Raw genomic sequence first — 19,065 nt, 5'->3', positions numbered from 1 at the left:
GCCGGCGGTAGCGACAGAGAGGGGGGCGGAGCCGGGGCGGGGCCCGGGACCCCAGCCGGCTCCTGCTGGGCAGGGCCCAGGAGATGCAAGGAGAGCTGCGTGCACGGCGCTGCTGGGAGCTCGCTGCCGCCCCCGCTGCCCGACCCCCCCCCCCCCAGTCAGCAGCGGATCCCGTCGTGCCCGGTGCAGAACAAAGCCCCCCCCCGCCCCCCCGGTGAGAGAGCCGCGCCGTGGGCCGAGGCAGGGGCGGCTCTGGGCTTGCAGTGCAACTCCGCGAAGCTGAGCCCGCCCCCCGGCTTCCAGGCACCGCAGATCTCCCGGGGTCTGCCTGGGCCACGCTCGCCTGGCATGCGGGGACCCTCCCCAGCCCGAGCGCTGCGAGCCAGGTTTCCAAAGCGGAGGGGGGTTGTTTGTATCTTGCGGGTTCTGGGAAAGCCGGGCCAGAGCGGCTCCCGCAGCCTCCCAACGTGTTTACCGTCACAGCTGCTGCTGCTTTATATAACTTCATGGCCTGCGCACGAAAACAAGCCATCCTCCTCCCCCCCAGGGCGCGGGGCAGGCTGCCCGGCTGGGATGCCCTGCAGGAGCCCAGGGGTTTACTGGGCCCAGCTTTCCTGCTCTGGCGAGACAAAAACAACTGAGCTTAGTGCACATGTATCTAATTTCATAACCGAGATGTGCAGGCAGGCTGCGGGGGGTGGGGGAAGGAGCCAGCCCTGGCGAGGAATTCAGGGAGGCTGACATCCTCGGCCTGGGGGTGGCTGGACGCTCTCAGTGGTCTGGAGTTGGTGCGGCCTGCTAGAAAGGCTGGCCGGTATTTTTCCATCCTGTGAGCAGTCTCAGCCCCAGCTGTGCCCTCCCCACTTTCCAGCAGTGAAAAGAAGCAGGATTCAGAGGGTGCTGCAGCTATGCCGTGGATGCTCCATTTGCATTCAATTTACCTGTCCTCCCCCATCCCAAGGTGCATGGGAGCTGCTCACCGAATCACCGGAGAATAACCTCGGCGGGGGGGCAGGGAAGGAAATTGAATTTATTTGCCCCTGAGAAATCCAAACCCTGCAGTACAAAGGCTGAGCCCTGAACGTCACCGCCCCATCGCCGTAAACGAGCTCTCCAGCACAAACACGCTTCGCACGCCCTCCGACTTCCACCTGTTTCAAAGAGGAAATCGAGCTGCCCCTCTGCCCTGCTCTTCGGGCCTCCAGGGGGCACCATTAGTAAGGGGGCGACCGATAGGATAGCGCAGCACCTCCCTCGCGCCCTAGTCAGCGGGTACCAGATGCTCAGTGGGTATCAAGTGGGGCAGTGTTACTGAAGCCCATGGAGTTGTCAGCGTGTGCCCAAGCAGCCTGATTCCTTCTTGGATAAGGGACAGCAGCTTGTACACGGGGAACCAATTGTTTTGCACATTGGCTCATACTGGGGGCAATAAGAATACATTACTTGGCCAAGGTGAGTCCCAGGCTGATGCCCATATACTGGCCCCCCCATAAATTGTGTGAGAAATGGATACCCATCATGTTTCTTTAGAACTCCACATCATGGGGGAAGAATCAAGGACACATTCCCAGATTTGATCTCCCCTTCTGTCCCTCAGCATACAATTCCCTGCAGCCTGGCAAGTCCAGGCTCAGCTGTAGACACAAAAGAGAGATGCATGAGATCCCATCCAGTGTAACCTGTAACCAACCAACCTGATAACAGGATCTGAACCCATCCCAGACCCTTCACCACTAACAGCACAAGCCTGTAGGGCCCTACAATGGGCAGCTGCCAATCAAAGCTCTTCTGCAGTGCAATCCCTAGAAAACAAAGATTCCCCACCCGTCTGTTACGGGTTAAGCAGGTACAAACACTGGCTAGCAGACAGGAGAGATGGAGAGAGGTAACCTTGCTTTAACTGCATTGCCGGAATTCCCCCTTCCCCGCTTGCTTTCATGCATTTTTGCTCTTTACAGCCACTTTTCAGACCATGATGCTCAGTGACCTGTTTTACTCCTGCCCCAAAACCAGGGTCAGGTAAACTGAAACATTCTCCCTGAACAGAGAGAGGCCAGGTTCAGATTTGGTCATCCAGGGAAAAAAAAAAAAGACTCTATGTCTGTTGTTGGGAAGAGATCGGGTCAGTCCACACCCAAGCAAGCATTCGTGCTGCAGAAGTGGACTCCAGACTGCAGCAGAAAGATCAACCCAGCACATAGGGTGGGGTGGGGGGGTGTAATTAAAGGTGCATTGGACCATGTTTGCTTCCCTCAGGTCTGCAGTGACAGTGCTTCAGGCAAATACTAGCTTGGGTGGCTTAAGCTCCCCTGAAATATAGAAGTTGTAAATTGCAAATGAGCTCAGATTACGGATGCAAATAACCCCACCCGCACCCTTCAATCTATTTTACAGCTCATGCTTTTCTAGATTTCACTTCAAAAGTCTAGGTGGGAGGTGGAGAGAGAAAATCAACTACAAATATCAGTTGAGGCACGAAGAGGTTTTTAATACCCTGGAATCTTCTGATCACCCCCCTATGACCCTGGGGTAATTCCAGCAGAGAAGAGATTCTTCCCCTCCTTCTTCTAAGAAGCTTACTGTTATTGGAAGCTGGTTGTTCCACGTTGGAACGGACATTTTCAGTGAAAACAGCCCTGTGGTGGGCTGCATTCGGCATTCTGTTCAGGATTCCTTCCACCTCCCAGCCACTCTGCTCTAGACTATTCAGGAGTTGTTTACAAGGAAGGCCTGGCCGGGAAGCATAAAGACAGTGCCCTCCAGTGAGACATCAGGGGAATGACACATTGCCTTAGCCAGCTCCATTTCGCTTGTTTACATGCTTGTGCGCTGCTCCTCCGGTTACAGTTTATTTCTGTGGGTGCACAGCCCAGTCATTCCTCATTCTCCTTTGCATGCCCCACGGACCCTCATTCTTGCCAGCGTTTAATTTTAGAGAGGAAGCCCATCCAAGAACTGGCAGAAGATGAGGACAACCAACACGTCCCCCGTGGAAAGGGGGAGAAGTCGTCATAACTACCCATGTTACGTTTATGTAAAGCTTGTGACAGATCATATAGCAGCGGGTCCCAGCCTTGTCACTTGCGCAGACCCCCAATTACCCCCCCAAAACCGTTTGCAGACCCCATCAAAGCCAATTCTATCCACTATGTATACATCAGTCAATGAGAAAGGAAAGGACAGCGTAGATTTTCAGACATCTGTTAGTAACGTTATTGGAAGATTATTTAATTTAAAAATAATAATAGAGTGTAACTTTGCAATTTATTTTAAACTTATTTTCAATGACAATTTTTATTTATCTTATATTTTTTTCACAGACCCACTGTAATACCCTCACGGCCCCGTGCTTAGGAGCCACTGTAATATAGCATCGAGGTGGTGGGATAGCTGGAAAATGCTTGTTCTGTTTTACCTACCCATTTGAGATCTTTGAGGGGAACAGTTGACTATCTCCTGTAACTTTGGGCATCTGAAAATATTGGAAGTTGCCACTCCCACATGATGTTCAGAACATTACAAAGCCAGGCCCCAGAACACAAGATTGGCCAAAAGACCCACAAGAATTTAAAATAATAAGCGGTTGGTTGTTAGGGTGTCTCCTGAGGTGTTGGAGCTCAGCGTTCCCATTTCCAAGCTTTTCTCTGCAGCCAGGAAAGCTAGAAAGTTACCATTTTTTCCAGTCAAAACTGAGTTTTGTCCATAATAACATGACTCCATAAGTTGGAGGCTTTGTGAAACGCAGCAATTCAAATCCAGCCCCGAGTGGGAGTGTACAAAGTTTGGCCTTGATCCTAAAGCTGACTCCATCTGCATCCGGGCCAAGCCTGTTGACTGTAGCAGGACCCAGGGCAGGATTAAGTGTCTGCATGTCGGACGGGGGTGGCTTTTTCAATAAACAAATGGCAGGCTACGCTCATAATGTACCAAGCTGTGCAATATCACAGTGGAAGGAGGGGAGAACTTTCTTCCTGACCCAGCTGATTACATCAGGTTACATCCTGGAGCATGAAGATTGATAGTTCTTACAATTTTCAATCCACACCAATGTAACTGCAGGTGCAGTTGTTAACACACAAAAAAGCTGAGCCGGGCAGCATTTAGGGCTGCTATAGCTTTAACAAATCCACAACAAAAGCAAGGAAATGAAGAGTTCAGTCACATAAGATTGCATAGCTTCTACCTACATGCGCACACCCTTTGCCAAATCCACAGCTACCAGTCATTTGAGACTATACTCCACTGGTAGGCAGCCTGGGCCTGTGGGTCCCACGCGGCTCCCCAGGGCTCGGTATGTGGCCCATGAGATGTTTTGTTTGCAATGCTCAGGGTTGCCAGATTCTTCTGGTTTCTGTCCACATAGTTTTTTTTTCTTCCTACCGCTATTACTCAAGCGATACGCGTGTAAAGCAATGGCAAGTGAAGGGAGATGCGTGCTGTTTGCACACAATATTGACTGGGAGAGCCGTGTGCTCCCTCTGTGTCCGGTCAAAGCGCTGCTACGGTTCAGTCGGCGCACCCTGTGAATTCTAGGTACACAAGCGCAGTTAGCAAAACTACTCTACTCCAGGAGACCATTGTGGTGATGACAGTCTTACAGCCCACTGAGATGAAGGAAGGCCATCCATGCAGCCCACTCTCTAGCCTAGGTTTCCCATCGCAGCTCTACACTAACTGCAAACTTAACCCTGCCCCCTTTCACTCTCCGGTGCACATGCCCCTTTACCATCTTATCCCAGAACCGCCACCACGGGGGATGTTTGGTGGTGTACTTTGGAACTGGGAGAGGGTAGCTTAGGGCCGTGCACAGAAGAGAGCTTAAAGAGGGCGATGGAAAGTAGGCATCCCTAAAGGGATGGAGCTAAGACTGCAGGGACAGAGAACCTGGAAATAAAGCCTAACATAATGGAAGCAGATGGATTTAGAAAATTAAACTAATAAGGAATGGAGGAAAGCAGCACCCATTTTTCTATTAACAAGCCGTTACATTATTCAGCTAGTGGAGGCAGATTCCATCCCAGGAGGGATGCTGCAGTCGCCAGGGAGAATGCCCTCTGCATTTGTTTACCGAATCCAAGAAGGTAGAAGGTCACTGTTGCTCTGGGTGGCTTAAACAGGTGCAGCAGGCACTGACCTTGCATATCTTGCTGCGGAGCTTTATCTCTTTGATTTCTGTATCTGGCTGATGACATTCCCAGAAGCAGGTTTGTGATTCCTATACACCCAATTTACTTTCGCATGAATAAATATTGAAAGAGGAGCCGGCCTTGCTTTGAAGAAGTGACCAGGCCAAGGGTAGACAATCGCTGGTTTTGAAGCGGTTTTCAAACTAGCAAAGGTCAGCAGTTGTCTCTGGGTTGCACTGCAAGGCAGACTTTTGGGTGGTTGGTGGCTTTTTTTTGTTTTTTTTTCAGACCACTCATCTGACAGTGAAAGGCTCAGCTGCTATGTGTGTCAATGATGCCTTACACTAGTGGGGACGTGGTGATCTCTGAAAGCAAAGATGGAACTAGGGGGCCAGATGGAGCCAAAATAAACGTTACACTTTCTGCACATCTCCTTTGTCTTATTTCCTCACCTTCAAAAAAGACAGCAAACAGGAGGGAAATCCCAGCTATCCTACCTTGCCCCGGTTCGGTAGGCCAATAAAGCTTCAACACGAAGTCTCTTCTTCCTGGTTAACACCTTATCCCAGGCCTCACAGTTTTAAATTCACTTGCGTACCTCTTGTAAAAAGAGAATTAAAAAATTCTGTCATTTGCTTATAACCTTGTATTAAGTCATTCTGGATAACAGCCCATTAGGTGTGGTTCAATAATTCTGTTACCTTGGATCTACTGTCACCACAAACCTATCCAGGGATGAAAAACTGAACATCAGAATCGGGAAGACAGCTACGATTTTTGGCGGACTTACGAAACAAGCATGGAACAGTCCTAAGCTGACAGAGAAAACAAAGATTCTAATCTACCAGGCATGTATATTGAGTATCCTGCTATATGGATCTGAGGCATGGACCACCTACTCAAACCAAGAGAAAAAAACTGAACAGTTTCCATCTTCGCAGCATCCGCAGAATTATTTATATCCACTGGCAAGAGAAAGTTTCAAATGCAGATGTCCTGTCAAGACCTGGCATATCCAGCCTCATAGCGATCCTCAACAGCAGAGGAGTACAATGGCTTAGTCATGTGAGAAGAATGGGTGACAAACATCTTCCCGAAGAAATCCTCCTTGGCAAGCTGTCGTGTGGGTTGAGAACAAGAGTGAGACCAAAGGTAAGATTCAAGGATACATGCAAAAACGCCATGAAAAAATTCAACATCGATGCAAAATCCTGGGAATCTACATCATCCGATCGAAATATCTGGCGATGATTGCTACGACAGGGCACATCATCCTTCGACAGCATATGCGCAAACCACGCAAAAGAACTTCGTCTTGGAAGGAAAAGCTCTCAGGCTCCAGAATTCGGAAATAGACTGACGTGGTTATTGCAATCGACCAGGCAAATCCAATATTGGATGGATCAACCACAAGTGAAGCTGCAGACTCAAACGCTGCCCATAGATCCTCACCGCTGCTGCTAACCACTGTCTCTCGAGGGGAAAAGGGGCCATAGATATATATATGTATTAAGTCTCTGTACCATTTGCTTATAACCTTGTATCAAGTCTCTATACTGTTTGCTTATAATCTTGTATTATCTTTTTACACAGAAACCTTCTAACTGCTGTACCATTTTCTTATTAACTTTGTGTTAAGTCATTTGTGTAAAGAAAATCTCTTCATACCAGACTAGAGCTCTCCCATTTTACTTTATCGATTGCCCTCCTGAATGAAAGAGGTGTGAATGGATAAGGCATGAAAGGCAAACACCTCCAGCCACAGGTTGGAGAGAGGATGGAAGCCAGCTCCAAGAACAAGAAGACCTGTGAAATGGGCTCATTAAAAGAAGACTGGCCATGTCCAGGGCCTTGGCAGTCAGCAGCGAGTGCCTCTTTTGGAAGTCCCCTCTTTGATGTGTGGCAGAATTTAGACAACGCTCGGAAGAAGGTGTCACAGATTCTGCATATGGGGGAACTAATGCATGAGTACCATAGATCTGCATGAGAGGGAAGCAGCTATAAATCTAGGCTATCTTGCAGTGGGACCCCATGTCTCATCTTGTCAACATCGGAGCACTGACCCAGATCAGCAGAAGTCTGGCTCCAGCCCTCCTCTATCTAACTCACCTGATCGGTGAAGTTAGAAGGAACAACTAGCTGGTAACAACAACAAGACAGCATGTGCCTGTGCGCGTGAGCGCAGGATAAAGCAGTGCTGGATATATGTATTACCAACGAATGTGGTGTTTTGCCTTATCCCTCTGACACTAAGCGAGGGGGACAGGTAGATAGGTTGGAGGGGAGGGATAGGGTCCAGAGTGACCTAGATAAACTGGAGGATTGGGCCAAAAGTAATCTGATGAAGTTCAACAAGGACAAGTGCAGAGTCCGGCACTTCGGATGGAAGAATCTCAAGCATTGGTACAGCCTGGGAACAGACTGGTTAAGTAGCAGTGCAGCAGAAAAAGACCTGGGGATTACAGTGGATGAGAGGCTGGATAGGAGTCAACAGTGTGCCCGTGTAGCCAAGAAGGCTAAGGGCATATGGGGGTGCATTAGGAGGAGCGTTTCCAGCAGACCTAGAGGAGTTATTATTCCCTCTATTTGGCACTGATGAGGTCACATCTGGAGTATTGCATCCAGTTCTGGACCCCTAGTATAGAAAGGATGTGGATGCATTCGAGCGGGTTCAGTGGAGGGCAACGAAAATGATTAGGGGTCTGGAGCACATAACCAATGAGGAGAGGCTGAGGGATCTGGGCTCATTTAGTTTGCAGAAGAGAAGAGTGAGGGGTGATTTGATAGCAGCCTTCAACTGCCTGCAGGGGGGCTCTAAAGAGGGATGGAGAGAGGCTGTTCTCAGTAGTGAGGGATGGCAGAACAAGGAGCAATGGTCTCAAGTTATAGTGTGGGAGGTGTAGGTTGGTTATGAGGAAAAACTCTTTCACCAGGAGGGTGGTGAAGCACTGGAATGCGTTATCCAGAGAGGTGGTGGAATCTCCATCTCTGGAGGTTTTTAAGTCCCGGCTTGACAAAGTCCTGGCTGGGATGATTTAGTTGGGGTTGATCCTGCTTTAGGCAGGGGGCTGGACACAGTGATCTCCTGAGGTCACTTCCAGCCCTAGGATTCTATGAAAAGATCCTGGATAATTATTTTAAGTGCAACAGAACACTCCTTCTTTACCCCTCTGGCGTGTCTGCCTACAGGAGACCCAGGTGTCCGAGGCTCACGCAGGCAGAACACCGGCGGTGGGCTTGTCACTGCTAACGAGGGGCTGGGGCTTCTTGGGAAGCTGGGGGACGGTGGGGAGATGATGATCTAAGTGCTGAGGGTGGAGAGCTGGATTTGGATTCCTCCGCAGGTTGCAAGTACAAAACCGTCTATGTCAGTGCAGTGTTACAGCTGAGAATTAAAGGGGTGACCGTTGTAGAGGCTGACGTTAAGGCTTTGCTTAGCAGCGTTAGTCTTGTCAATTCCGGGCTAGTGGCGCGGATGTTCTAGTTGTATGAAACCGAACACCTTTGCCCCGCCCCTGCCCTGCTCCTCCTCTGAGGCCCCACCCCTTCCCTGAGGCCCTGTCCCTGCTGAGCCAATCCCCTCTCTCTTTACCACTTGCTCTCCCCCACCCTCACTCCTTTCACTGGGATGGGGCAGGGGAGGAGGAGGGCACTGGCTGAGGGTGCAGGGGTCTGCGGTGGGGCTGGGGATGTGGGAGAGGGCTCGTGGCTGAGGCAGAGGGTTGGGAAGCAGGAGACAGCGCGGGCTCCAGCTGTGGGTGTGGGCTGGGGGGTGGGGCTAGAAGGGAGGGGTGTGAGACACAGGAGGGGGTTCTAGTCTGGGGCAGGCAGCTGGGGTATAGGAAGCAGCGCAGGCTTCAGCAGGGGGCTGGGGCAGGGGGTTGTGGGGCAAGGATGAAGCACGGGGGGCATGGGGGGCCATGGGCCCCCAAGGCGGGAGGGGCTGACGAGCAGCCAGTGGGACAACCAGTGGGTCTGTGGGACCAGCAACTGGCATCAGGAGTGTGCACTCCCTGACACACTCATCAACAGCAGCGGGGGAGCGCAGCAGCCCGGCCCCAGCTCTGGGGCAGGGGACGGACTGCCCCGCACTCCCCAGCAGGAAGTGGAGCGGCGCAGCCACCTTGTGGGATGGGAGGCACAGAGTCCCATGGCCAGATCTGGCCCTCCAGCCCTGCAAATACACCAGGATGCCTCCTCTGCTGGGGCAGAGCAAGGCTGGGGCAGGGCCAGGAGGGGGCTGATCTACTCTGACAGCAGGAGATGTTATTCTGATGACCTCCCATGGTGAGGTGGCACGGACCATTTGCATCACACCACATGCCAGCACTGGGGCTCCCTCCACAACTGGGACAGGGCCTGGCAGCTTCGGTTCCGAAGCATCGTTCGATGTGGCTCTGGTTGAAGGCACTTGCCCGTCCCTTCCTGAGCCTCCTGACAGCGGAGGGATATGCATCACCCGGCCTCCTGTGGCAGCTGAGGAATCACAGAACACTAGAACTGGAAGGGACCTCGAAAGGTCATCAAGTCCAGTCCCCTGCCCTCATGGCAGGACCCAGCACTGTCTAGACCATCCCTGATAGGGGTCTACCTAACCTGCTCTTAAATATCTCTAGTGATGGAGAATCTGTAGCCTCCCTAGGTAATTTATTCCAGTGTTTAACCACCCTGTTCGGAAGTTTTTCCTAATGTCCAACCTAAACCTCCCTTGCTGTAGTGTGACCCCATTGCTTCTTGTCCTATCCTCAGTGGCCCAGGAGAGCAATTTTTCTCCCTTCTCTCGTTTAGGTACTTAAAAACTGCTGACCTGTCCCTTCTCAGTCTTCTCTTTTCTAAACTAAACAAGCCCCATTCTCTCAGTTAAGAAGTCCCCAATGTTTTGGCTTCCAGCACCTTCCAGGGACATGGGGAAAAGTGAATGGGTGGCAAGAAATATTCTGTTCACCGAGAAAGCAGAAATCCTGGCTGAGTCACACCCCCGTGAGGTGACTGAATCAGAACGTGCTGTGAGTCAGCTGTGCTTTCGCAACATGTGCTGTGGCAAGCCAAGGGCCCCACTCGTGGTCCATTGTGTGAACGTTGGTAACTGTGACAATGACTTGACCTGTGCTAGGTGTACCTCAACAATGCAAGGGGCTGGAACCAATCCCACTGAAGTAAATGGGAAGTCCCCTTCTGATTCAATAGACGTTGGATCAGGCCGTAGAAGAGGGCTTTGAAAATCGTAAACCGAAAGCACTGGGTCCAAAACCGATCTCTCAGCCTATGTGTCCTCTCCTTGGGCTGACATGAATGCTGGTGCCAAGGGATGGCCCATGCATTGGAGCAGCTCTCTTGCTATCAGGGCTTTCTAGCTGGGTGGTGCTGAAGAAAGAAAGGAGCATTCTGATGACTGGCTGGGAATTGGGTTGTTACCAAAATGGCCCTTGTGGAGCTACCTATCGGGGTGGGAGTGCCAGGTTTTCAGTGTCAATGCTCTCCAGGGTGATGATAACAAGACTCCCCATGGGAACTGGGATTTTCACCTTCTGCCGTGGTCCAGGCTGAGGCACAACGCACGTGTCCCCCTGACCCACTCACACTATTCCTCTGTCTCCTCAAACACTACACCTACCTGGCCATCCGGCCACATTAGCAGCCCTCCTTCCAGAGTGGCCCATCACAAGAGTCTGGGCAGGAATGAAGCAGAACAGGGCTAATTCTAATTAATTAGCTTAGAGGACAGAGGTGCCACCGCCAGGGTGCCTTGGAAAAATGACATGACACCACTAGCTAGGGTGGGACTCTGGCTTCTACATCAGTTTCAGAAGAGAGCCTGAATGGTGCTCGGTATCTTCATCCACAATTTAGATCAGGGGCCAGCAACCCCTAGCACACAAGGCGATTTTCATCAGCATGTGAGGCAGGAGCTCAGCCCTGCCCCTCCTCGCCCATGCACCCAGGAGCTTGCTCAAAGCCATGTCACCTGTGGAGTAGCAAAATACCAGCTCATGCTTCCAACCACCACCTAGCTGTTGCAAGTAGGATCATTAGTGACTTTGAAAGGCATCACCAGTGCATGGAGGTCATAAGGTCGAATTTCAGCACTCCACGTCGGAAAGGTTGCTGACCACCGCTTGAGATCAATGGTTCTCACACTTCATTGCACTGCGGTTGTCTGCAAAAACTACTGCAGGACTGCAGCAGTGGAGACTGAAGCCTGAGGGGTGGCAGGAGGCTTGTAGTCTGAGCTCCACCGCCCAGGACTGAAGCATCGCATGGAATTGGCATGGCAAAGGCAGCTCTGATTCAGATCAGTGACAGAAGGTCCTTCTTAGGAAGTTATACTATGGCCTATCTGCATTCTGCCCTGTCCCTCCCTGCTGCCAGCCCATGCTGGAAGAGGCCCCTGGCTCTGCCAGTTCTATTCCAGCCACTAGCTTCCTTGCACAGGGAATTCTCCATTAGTCAGTCCAAGTCCACTCGGTCACATGCACAAAGAGAATCTAACAGACCGGAGAAGCTGTCCCAGAATGTGTTTTGTTTTGTTCTGTTTTTTGGTGTTGGTCTTTTATTTGTAGGTAGATGTTTTCACTACTTCAGTGCCAGATGGTGGATGCCCTGCCGTGGTTTCCTGGTGTGAGCCTGGCTGTGTAACATTTTGCATTTGCACATCGCAGATGTCACAGCTCTTCGCCAAAGCTGACTCATTAAGCTTTGTGACACCCCCATGTGATTCACCACAATACAGCCGAGTGAGCTCGATGGAAGCCGCCTGGCGTTGGCCAAACTGTGCACGTGTGTTGGTGGGGGGGGTGTTTGACTGACTGCTCAATGGTGCCTCCTCCAGGTTGCTTTGGAGATCAGCTCTGCCTGGCCAACGCCAATGAAGGAGGGTCAGGAAGGGACTGGGGTGAAAAACTACCAATCATTTTAATGGCTCTTAGAGGCTCTAACGCAATACCTGGGTACACTCCCTTTGATGTTATGATCGGAAGGCAAAATTCATATGCCAGGAAGTTGGTGGCTGGGTGTGGAACTGCTCAGTGCCTGGGAAGGAAAGGTGGCAACAGATGAATGGGTGCAAACTTTGGTAAATACAATAGCTGCATTACACAAGCAAGTGGCCATCCTGTGAGGCCGAGCACAGCAAAACCCGGACAAGACTTAGGCCAACCACTGATGTACAGCAAGTTTTCAGCAAAAGAGCCCTCTTGGACACACCCCAGGGAGGGTCCCTGCTTTATTGTGAATCAGGAGAGTCCCAGAGCTGATCAAGTAGAAACCCTGGTGAAAATGGTTTCATTTCTCCCAGCTCACAGAGGGCGAGAGTAAACCACCAGGCCTACAAAGATTAGTACAACTATCTTCTCCATCCTGCCAACCACTCTTCTTGGCTAGCAGGAAGCTAGGCTTGGGGCCCTTGGAAAATATACATTAGATGGGCTCGTCAGTGTCCACCCTTAGATTAAGGCAGGAAAAGGCCAGAGAAATTTGGGCCGCCTTATTATGGCCATCTTTATGTAGGTCACTGTTTTATGTTCACTCTGTAATACTGGTCCTAGATTCGCCCGGTATATAGAGGGGAGTGTGGGAATTTTTTTGTCTCTTTTCTGCCCCCTCCCAGATCCTGAATCTGAGCGATGACATCCCACTGTTGCCCCTGCAATGTGCTAGTCATGAGTATTTGAGTCTGATGCTGCCTAAGCTCTACATTGGACCTGTGATCCCTCTGAGCCTGTGGAGGTGCCTGCCAGCTAGAGCCCAGGAAGTCAAATTGCTGTGCCACATGCATGGATTGTACGGGAGTGGGAGCAACCCCTTATCCCTGCCGCGTTGCTGTCAGTTCCACGCTGTGGGTAACTCCTCGAGTTGCCCCTGGGAAAGTGTAGCTAATCATACATAGGTTGCTACTGGAGAGTCACACACATTTTGCTATGAAACCAAGACCACCGCAGAGTCTATCCCATTCTGTAAACCACTGTGGTCTTGAAAGGGGCTTTCACCAGCCACCAGCGACAGCCTCCCAGATGGGGAAAGGTGCAAGATCTTCCTGTTTTTTTCTGCAGTTTGGGAACCAACCCTGCCTTTACCGGTCATCATTGTTGCTGGCATCCAGACGCCTCCACTTCCTAGAGAAGAACTGCAGCGGTCTCTAATTACACCCTCAGGCATAAATATCGCACCATTCCTTGTAAACTAGGAACTGCTAAACTGGCCTTACGCTGAATGTGACCTGATTCAGCAAGGTCCCCCATAATGACTAATCCCATTGCAGGGAACACACTGTGACGAGCTCATGCCAAGCATTTTGTTCAAATTCCATGGGCACACTTCCATTTCGGAAGGACTCCACAAGCCCAGAATGTATGCACTAGAAGTCAGTGTACAAAAAAAAACCCTTTAAATTTCAACTGTCTGATCACCAGCCTGGACATTTAAGAGCCCCAGTTTCAGGACTTCACGTTTAAAATTGGATCAACAAAAAACATTTGGTTCTACAACCTCGGACTTCTCTGAAGGAGGTTCAGATTCACTTAGAAGGCGAGGACATTGAGTGGGTTACCAGTAGAGCGGTTGTGCTGTGAAAGTGGGAGGCAGGAGGGGGTGCTGAACCTCGGTGGCAGATGAGGGTGGCAGGTGAAGGTGCTGTTTAACCCAGCCACTGAGTCCAAGGGCACATAAGGACACAGACTGGAACTGTTGTGCAACCCAGCCACTGAGTACAGGGACGTATAAGCTGTAAGTGCTGATTAATTGGTCCTCTCAGAAAAGCTCTGGCAGCGTGTGTGTTCACTTGAGTCCAGGGCAGGAAGAACTCTAATCCTGGATCTTGCAGGAAAAGTAAAGCTCCTTATGAACACTAGTAACACAAGCAGCGCACTGATGGACTTATTCACCTCTCTCTCCCCCTCATAACCTCAAATAAATGAGCATATCCCAGAGCAACTGGCAAATCTGGTAATACCAGATGTAGAAAAGTAGGCATCTCTGAGCAGGTTGCATGGGGGATGCTGGAGAAGGGTTGCAACAGGGACCAGCAGCAGTACTGGATGAAAGTCATGCAACTTTGACTGGAACAGCAGGAGGCCAATAGTCGACCCAATGCCAAGCTGCAGACCTGCTCCCTTTACCAAGAATTTTACATCAGGCATGGTGGAGACCCCACCCCTCTCTCCCACAGCACCAGAAGAATCCCGAGCTACAGGCCTCGGGCAGGAACAGCAAGGATATTAGGAAAAACCTCCTCAGTTTCTGGATGTTTAAGCACTGGATTGCCTTGGGCGGTTGTGGAATCTGTATCACTGGAGATTTTTTAGAGCAGGTTAGATAAACACCTGTCAGGGATGGTCTAGACCAGCAGTGGGCAACCTAAAATAGGGAGTGGGCTACCTGTGTGGCCCTCCATCTCAGAGCGACGCAGCAGCCAGAGGGCCATAGTTGGGCACCTTTGGTCTCGATGATCCTTGGTACTGCCATGAGTGCTGGGGACTGGACTTGATGACTTCTTGGGGTTCATTCCAGTGCTATGATTCTGTGAAGAGAAAGCAGAGGAAGAGGAGGATGGGGAACTTTGTCCCTCTCTGAGATAGCAGCTGAGTCACCACTGCCTATGGAAAACGGTGCCAGTATTCAATGCCAGTGCCTTACGCTCAGAATTTGAGGCCACCGAGCAATTCCCTCCTGCCTTCCCTTCCCTCGGTGTGTACCACTCACCCCAGCTGGTGCGGTGGCACCATGCACAAGCTCTCTGAAGCAGGTACGTCACTACACCCATCTTATTGCAAACTTCAGGGGAGCAAGAGAAGGGAGTTCTGGATTTTAACTTTCACTCTCCTGTTGACAGAGGTAACTCTGGATGCTTTACTTGTGGTTGCCGCCATTGTGCCCTGGGGGGGTTCCCCACCACCACCCCAGTGGAATGCTGGAGGCAGATAAAGAGGTGAAAGAAGATGAATCAGGGTGCCATGTTCAGTGAGATCCTGCCAGCCAGCTCTGCATCACACCAGGAACAAAGGAGCTGGGGGAGGGGTGCTGGGGGGACACAGCAGACAGGCTGGAGGAGGAAGGAGCTGACAGGAGAAAGGCCCAGGTGTCTCAGCAGGAAGAGGAGAAGAGAGGCACCAGGACATAAGGAGGCTTCTCTGGCAGCAAATATGGATGCTGCAGACTTTTGGGGAACTACAGATTCAAGAGTCCCTTTGGCATGCATGGAGAGTTCCATTGCACACCCTTTGACACCCCATCCCCCCAATTTCCATGTGGCATCAGAAGCCACATCCCTACTCTTACCACTCCATCCCCCAGGACATTAGGGGCAACCACAGTGTCAAATACATTGACCCATGCAAGCCATGGCTGCTGTATGAGCAAGGAAAATGCACATGAATGTTCTTGCCAGTTAAATTCCATTCTATTAATACAAGTTTTACATGCATTTCATTTTACGCTGCACAGATTTCTCTTTGCAGGGCTTTTCTTACTGAATAAAATTTGTATTTGGAAAATAATTAATCTTTATTAGTTCATAACATATGCTGCAGCGTGCCTAGCAGTGTTGAAAGCACCCACTCATCACTGTACAACATGACACAGCTTGTAAGCTCAGTTAAAAACACAGTGTAATCATCATAAATAGACAGCAAGCACTGCAAAATTAACCACTGTATTGGCAGTGTTATAGTCAAGCACTACTCAGCTCCTAATTGGCCCCAGAACAGCAGGCATAGGCAAGCACAGGGCATAACAATCCAGTACGGTGGCTCACTGTTAAAGGGCTCATTCAAAACCTCTCTGAACCAGGTAGCTCGTCCAATAGCCCTCCCGTCTGGCTGTTCAAACTCAGCAGACACCTGCTCCACCTCCCTCCCAGCAGCACCTTCCCCCACTTTGCTTCGCAGAGGATATGCAGGACGCAGCTGGCAGATATAAGCATCGGGATGGTTTTTTTTTCTCCCCTAGGATCCACTCTTGGGAGTAATTAGCACCAATGGCCCCTCAGTCTATCAAAAGCACATTTGACTGTCATTCTGTAGCTGCTGCTCCAGCAGCTGAATCGTTCCTTGATGCTCTTGAGGTGACCAGTGTACAGCTTCATGGGACAGGGACAGGCTGAGTCACTTGGGATCACTCCTGGCATTTCAATGTGGCCAATGGTAATCTTCTTGTCCGGAAGGAACATCCTTGCTTGTGACTTCCTCAACTGTCCCGCGTTCTTAAAGACACGCACATCATGGACCTTCCCTGACCAGCCACCAGTGCGTGCGCGGCTACAGAAAAATAGCCCTCTCCCTTGATGGGCTTTCTGGCATGGTCGCCTGTTGCCAAAATAAAGACACACACATGTGTGGGGGGTACAATAGGCCAAGGAAGACTCAGATTTCACTGGCACACTGCCATGCTGCCAGACAACTGGGCCACAGTGGCTCTGTCCCACCCCTGAGGTGTAGGGTGACCATATCTCCCTATCCCAAATACAGGACAGGGAGATATGGGGGTGGGGGTGGCTCCCCAGCTGTCTGACCAGCCTGAGTTGTGGATGAAGGTTGGGCAAGGGGCTGCTGTGCAGGGTGGCCAGAGCACAACAGGGAGGGGGCCGCGAGCAGCTGCTCCCCAGGGGCCAGGAGAAGCTGAGGGATCCCAGCCAGGTGAGGGACACTCACTGTGTGCTCCAGTGGCCGGATCCCATGGGGTGCCTGGAGTGCATAAGCAGGGGCCCATCACTGCTCCTGGGAAGCTCACAGCAGCGCTGCCCTGCCCAGGAGGATCGGTCCCATGTCAGGGTGCCGGGGGCGGGGGTTGCTAGTCCCCTCGCAGACTCGCCAGAGCCTGAGGAGACCCCCGTGCCCCACCCGTGCCCCACCCCAGGCCCATCAGACAGGCTCGGGGTTCTGTTGCTTTTGCCTGCACCTCCCTGCCACACAGCTCACAGGCTTTGGGGGTCCGGGCGCCCCTGCCAGCTTCTGAGAGCCTGGCAGCTCAGCCAGGCGCTGCACCCAGGACAGAGCTGCCTACTGCCCATGTGCAGGGTGGGCTGAGCTGGGCTGGGCATGTCAGCCCCACAGCTGCCCCTGCGGGAAAGACCCTGGCCCTGGCTTCAGGGACACCCGGGCAGTGCATGGCCCTCACTCTGCGTCAGGCTGGGTGCCGGTCTTTCCAAGCCCTGAGCAGCTCATGGGGCTGCCGGGCAGTGCAGAGCTGGAGAAAGCAGCTGGTGCACCCTGCAGTGCCTGGCACCCTCTGCCTCCCCTGCCAGAGCAGCGGGAGGGGTATCCTGGCTTCCCCACACCTTGGGGAGCTGGGAAGGAGGAGACAGCCAGCACCAGCTGCCCCTGCAACCCAACATACCTCTGCCTGTGCAGGGCCCCTGCTGGCTCCCTCTGGTGTGGCCGGAGAGCATGTGCGTATGTATTCTCCAGCCAGCAGCTGTGCCTGAGTGCCAGCAGGGCACCCAATACGGGGCAATTAGCCCCTTGGGTAAAATAAGTCAGGACGCCTTTCTGACACCCGAAACATGGGGCTGCCCTGCCCAAAATGGGAGGGACGGTCGCCCCGCTGAGGTGCCCATCACCTGTGGTTATGGCCTACCTGCCTGCATTCCACCTCCCTCGGCTGCAGGTCTCTGCTGCTCACCGCGCTACTCCTCCTCTGGGGCAGGAGCGCGAGGAGGGCCACAGCGAGCAAGCGCGGCTGTGCCGGTGTGGCAGGCGGGCGAGGCAGCTCAGTCAGGAACTGGGGCCAGCTGTTCAGCTGTGGGGGGCTTGTAAGGGGCGGGAAGCCAGACAGGGCTGTCCCAAGGGGCGGGCAGGTCTTGAGGCAGCTCCGCAAGCCTGCCACACTCCAGGCTACCCCCCTTCCCAGGCGTGCCCCTCCTCTACCCCCTCCCCCAAGCAACACTACCTAGGGGATTACGGGGCTTGGCACTGCAACAACAAGGGCTCCCTCTGGCCCTGCCCCTGCCCCTCCATGGGTGGTGGGAGCCAGAGCAGAGGCAGGCCCAGCAGTCTAGCCTCCCAGAAGCGGGGAGTTTACCCACTGCCCCTGGATATGGGTGCAAGCTACTGCCGCAGTTTGGGAATCCCTTTGCGGTGGAGCCAACCCCTGTGCCCGGCTGAGAGTCGCTGGCCTGCATAGCGAGAGACAATACTGGCTCCCACACCTGCATGATGACCGCGCCTGAAGTGGATTTTCCACCTCCAGGATGCGTTTCCCACTGACCAGTAGCAATCCAGCATGGCAAATGTCTGCAGTGCAATTGCCACTTGCTTCTCCACTCACAGCGCAGCTCTCCTCTTGGTATCCCAGCATCTGAGGGCTGAGGGGAGCGCGGCCTTGTGTACCTGAAAGTTCTGCAGCCATGACTCCTCAACCCCAGCCTACATTACAGTGGGATTCCACGCACCCGTGGCCGTTTCTCCAGCCCGGAAGCGGTACCACGCCATCTGCAGCTGCTCCTTTGATGCCACCAACAACCTCAAACTGGTTCTCACGATGGCCCACTGCAATCTGTCCACATGAAATCGTCGCATTCGCAGACAATTCAGTTTTCGTACAGCTCTGGCAAATGTCAGAGGATGGTGTATCCTGTGCTCATGATGATAAGGCAGAGCTGTGCCGGCTCCATGCTTCCGTTAGAGATGGTGAACAGCGAGAAGGGTCATAAAAGCTTGTGGGATTTTTTAAAAAGGCACAAAAATAATGGACTATAAGACATGATGGGATGGAGACAGAAGTACGCTGGGAAGTTGATTCCTTGCTCTTTGTCATCCAGCAGGACTTACTTCATCCCCGTCGTGCAATACCAAAATGATCCAAAAGCTAGTGTGCTAGAAAACAGATTGCACACTGGGGGTATGTCTACACTACAGAGTTATTCCAGAATAGTTTATGCCGGAGTTGTTATTCCAAAATAAACTATTCCGATATAACACATCCATGCTATAGGGAAGCCCTGAAATAA

At 52.0% G+C, this 19,065-nt stretch overlaps 1 protein-coding gene across 1 annotated transcript in view; it reads left to right on the top strand.

Moving 5' to 3' along the window:
* The window catches only part of RGSL1 (regulator of G protein signaling like 1), a 59,464-nt gene that overhangs the window by 1,358 nt on the left and 39,041 nt on the right, over positions 1 to 19,065 (top strand). Inside the window, 1 exon segment of the mRNA XM_075003317.1 lies at positions 74 to 214. Coding sequence (XP_074859418.1) covers positions 74 to 214 — 141 coding nt within the window.

The sequence above is a fragment of the Carettochelys insculpta genome, chromosome 9 (genome assembly GCF_033958435.1).
Source record: "Carettochelys insculpta isolate YL-2023 chromosome 9, ASM3395843v1, whole genome shotgun sequence".
Taxonomy (NCBI): domain Eukaryota; kingdom Metazoa; phylum Chordata; order Testudines; family Carettochelyidae; genus Carettochelys; species Carettochelys insculpta.
The sequence above is the reverse complement of the archived record's forward strand: the minus strand, read 5'-3'. Positions and strand labels throughout refer to the sequence as shown.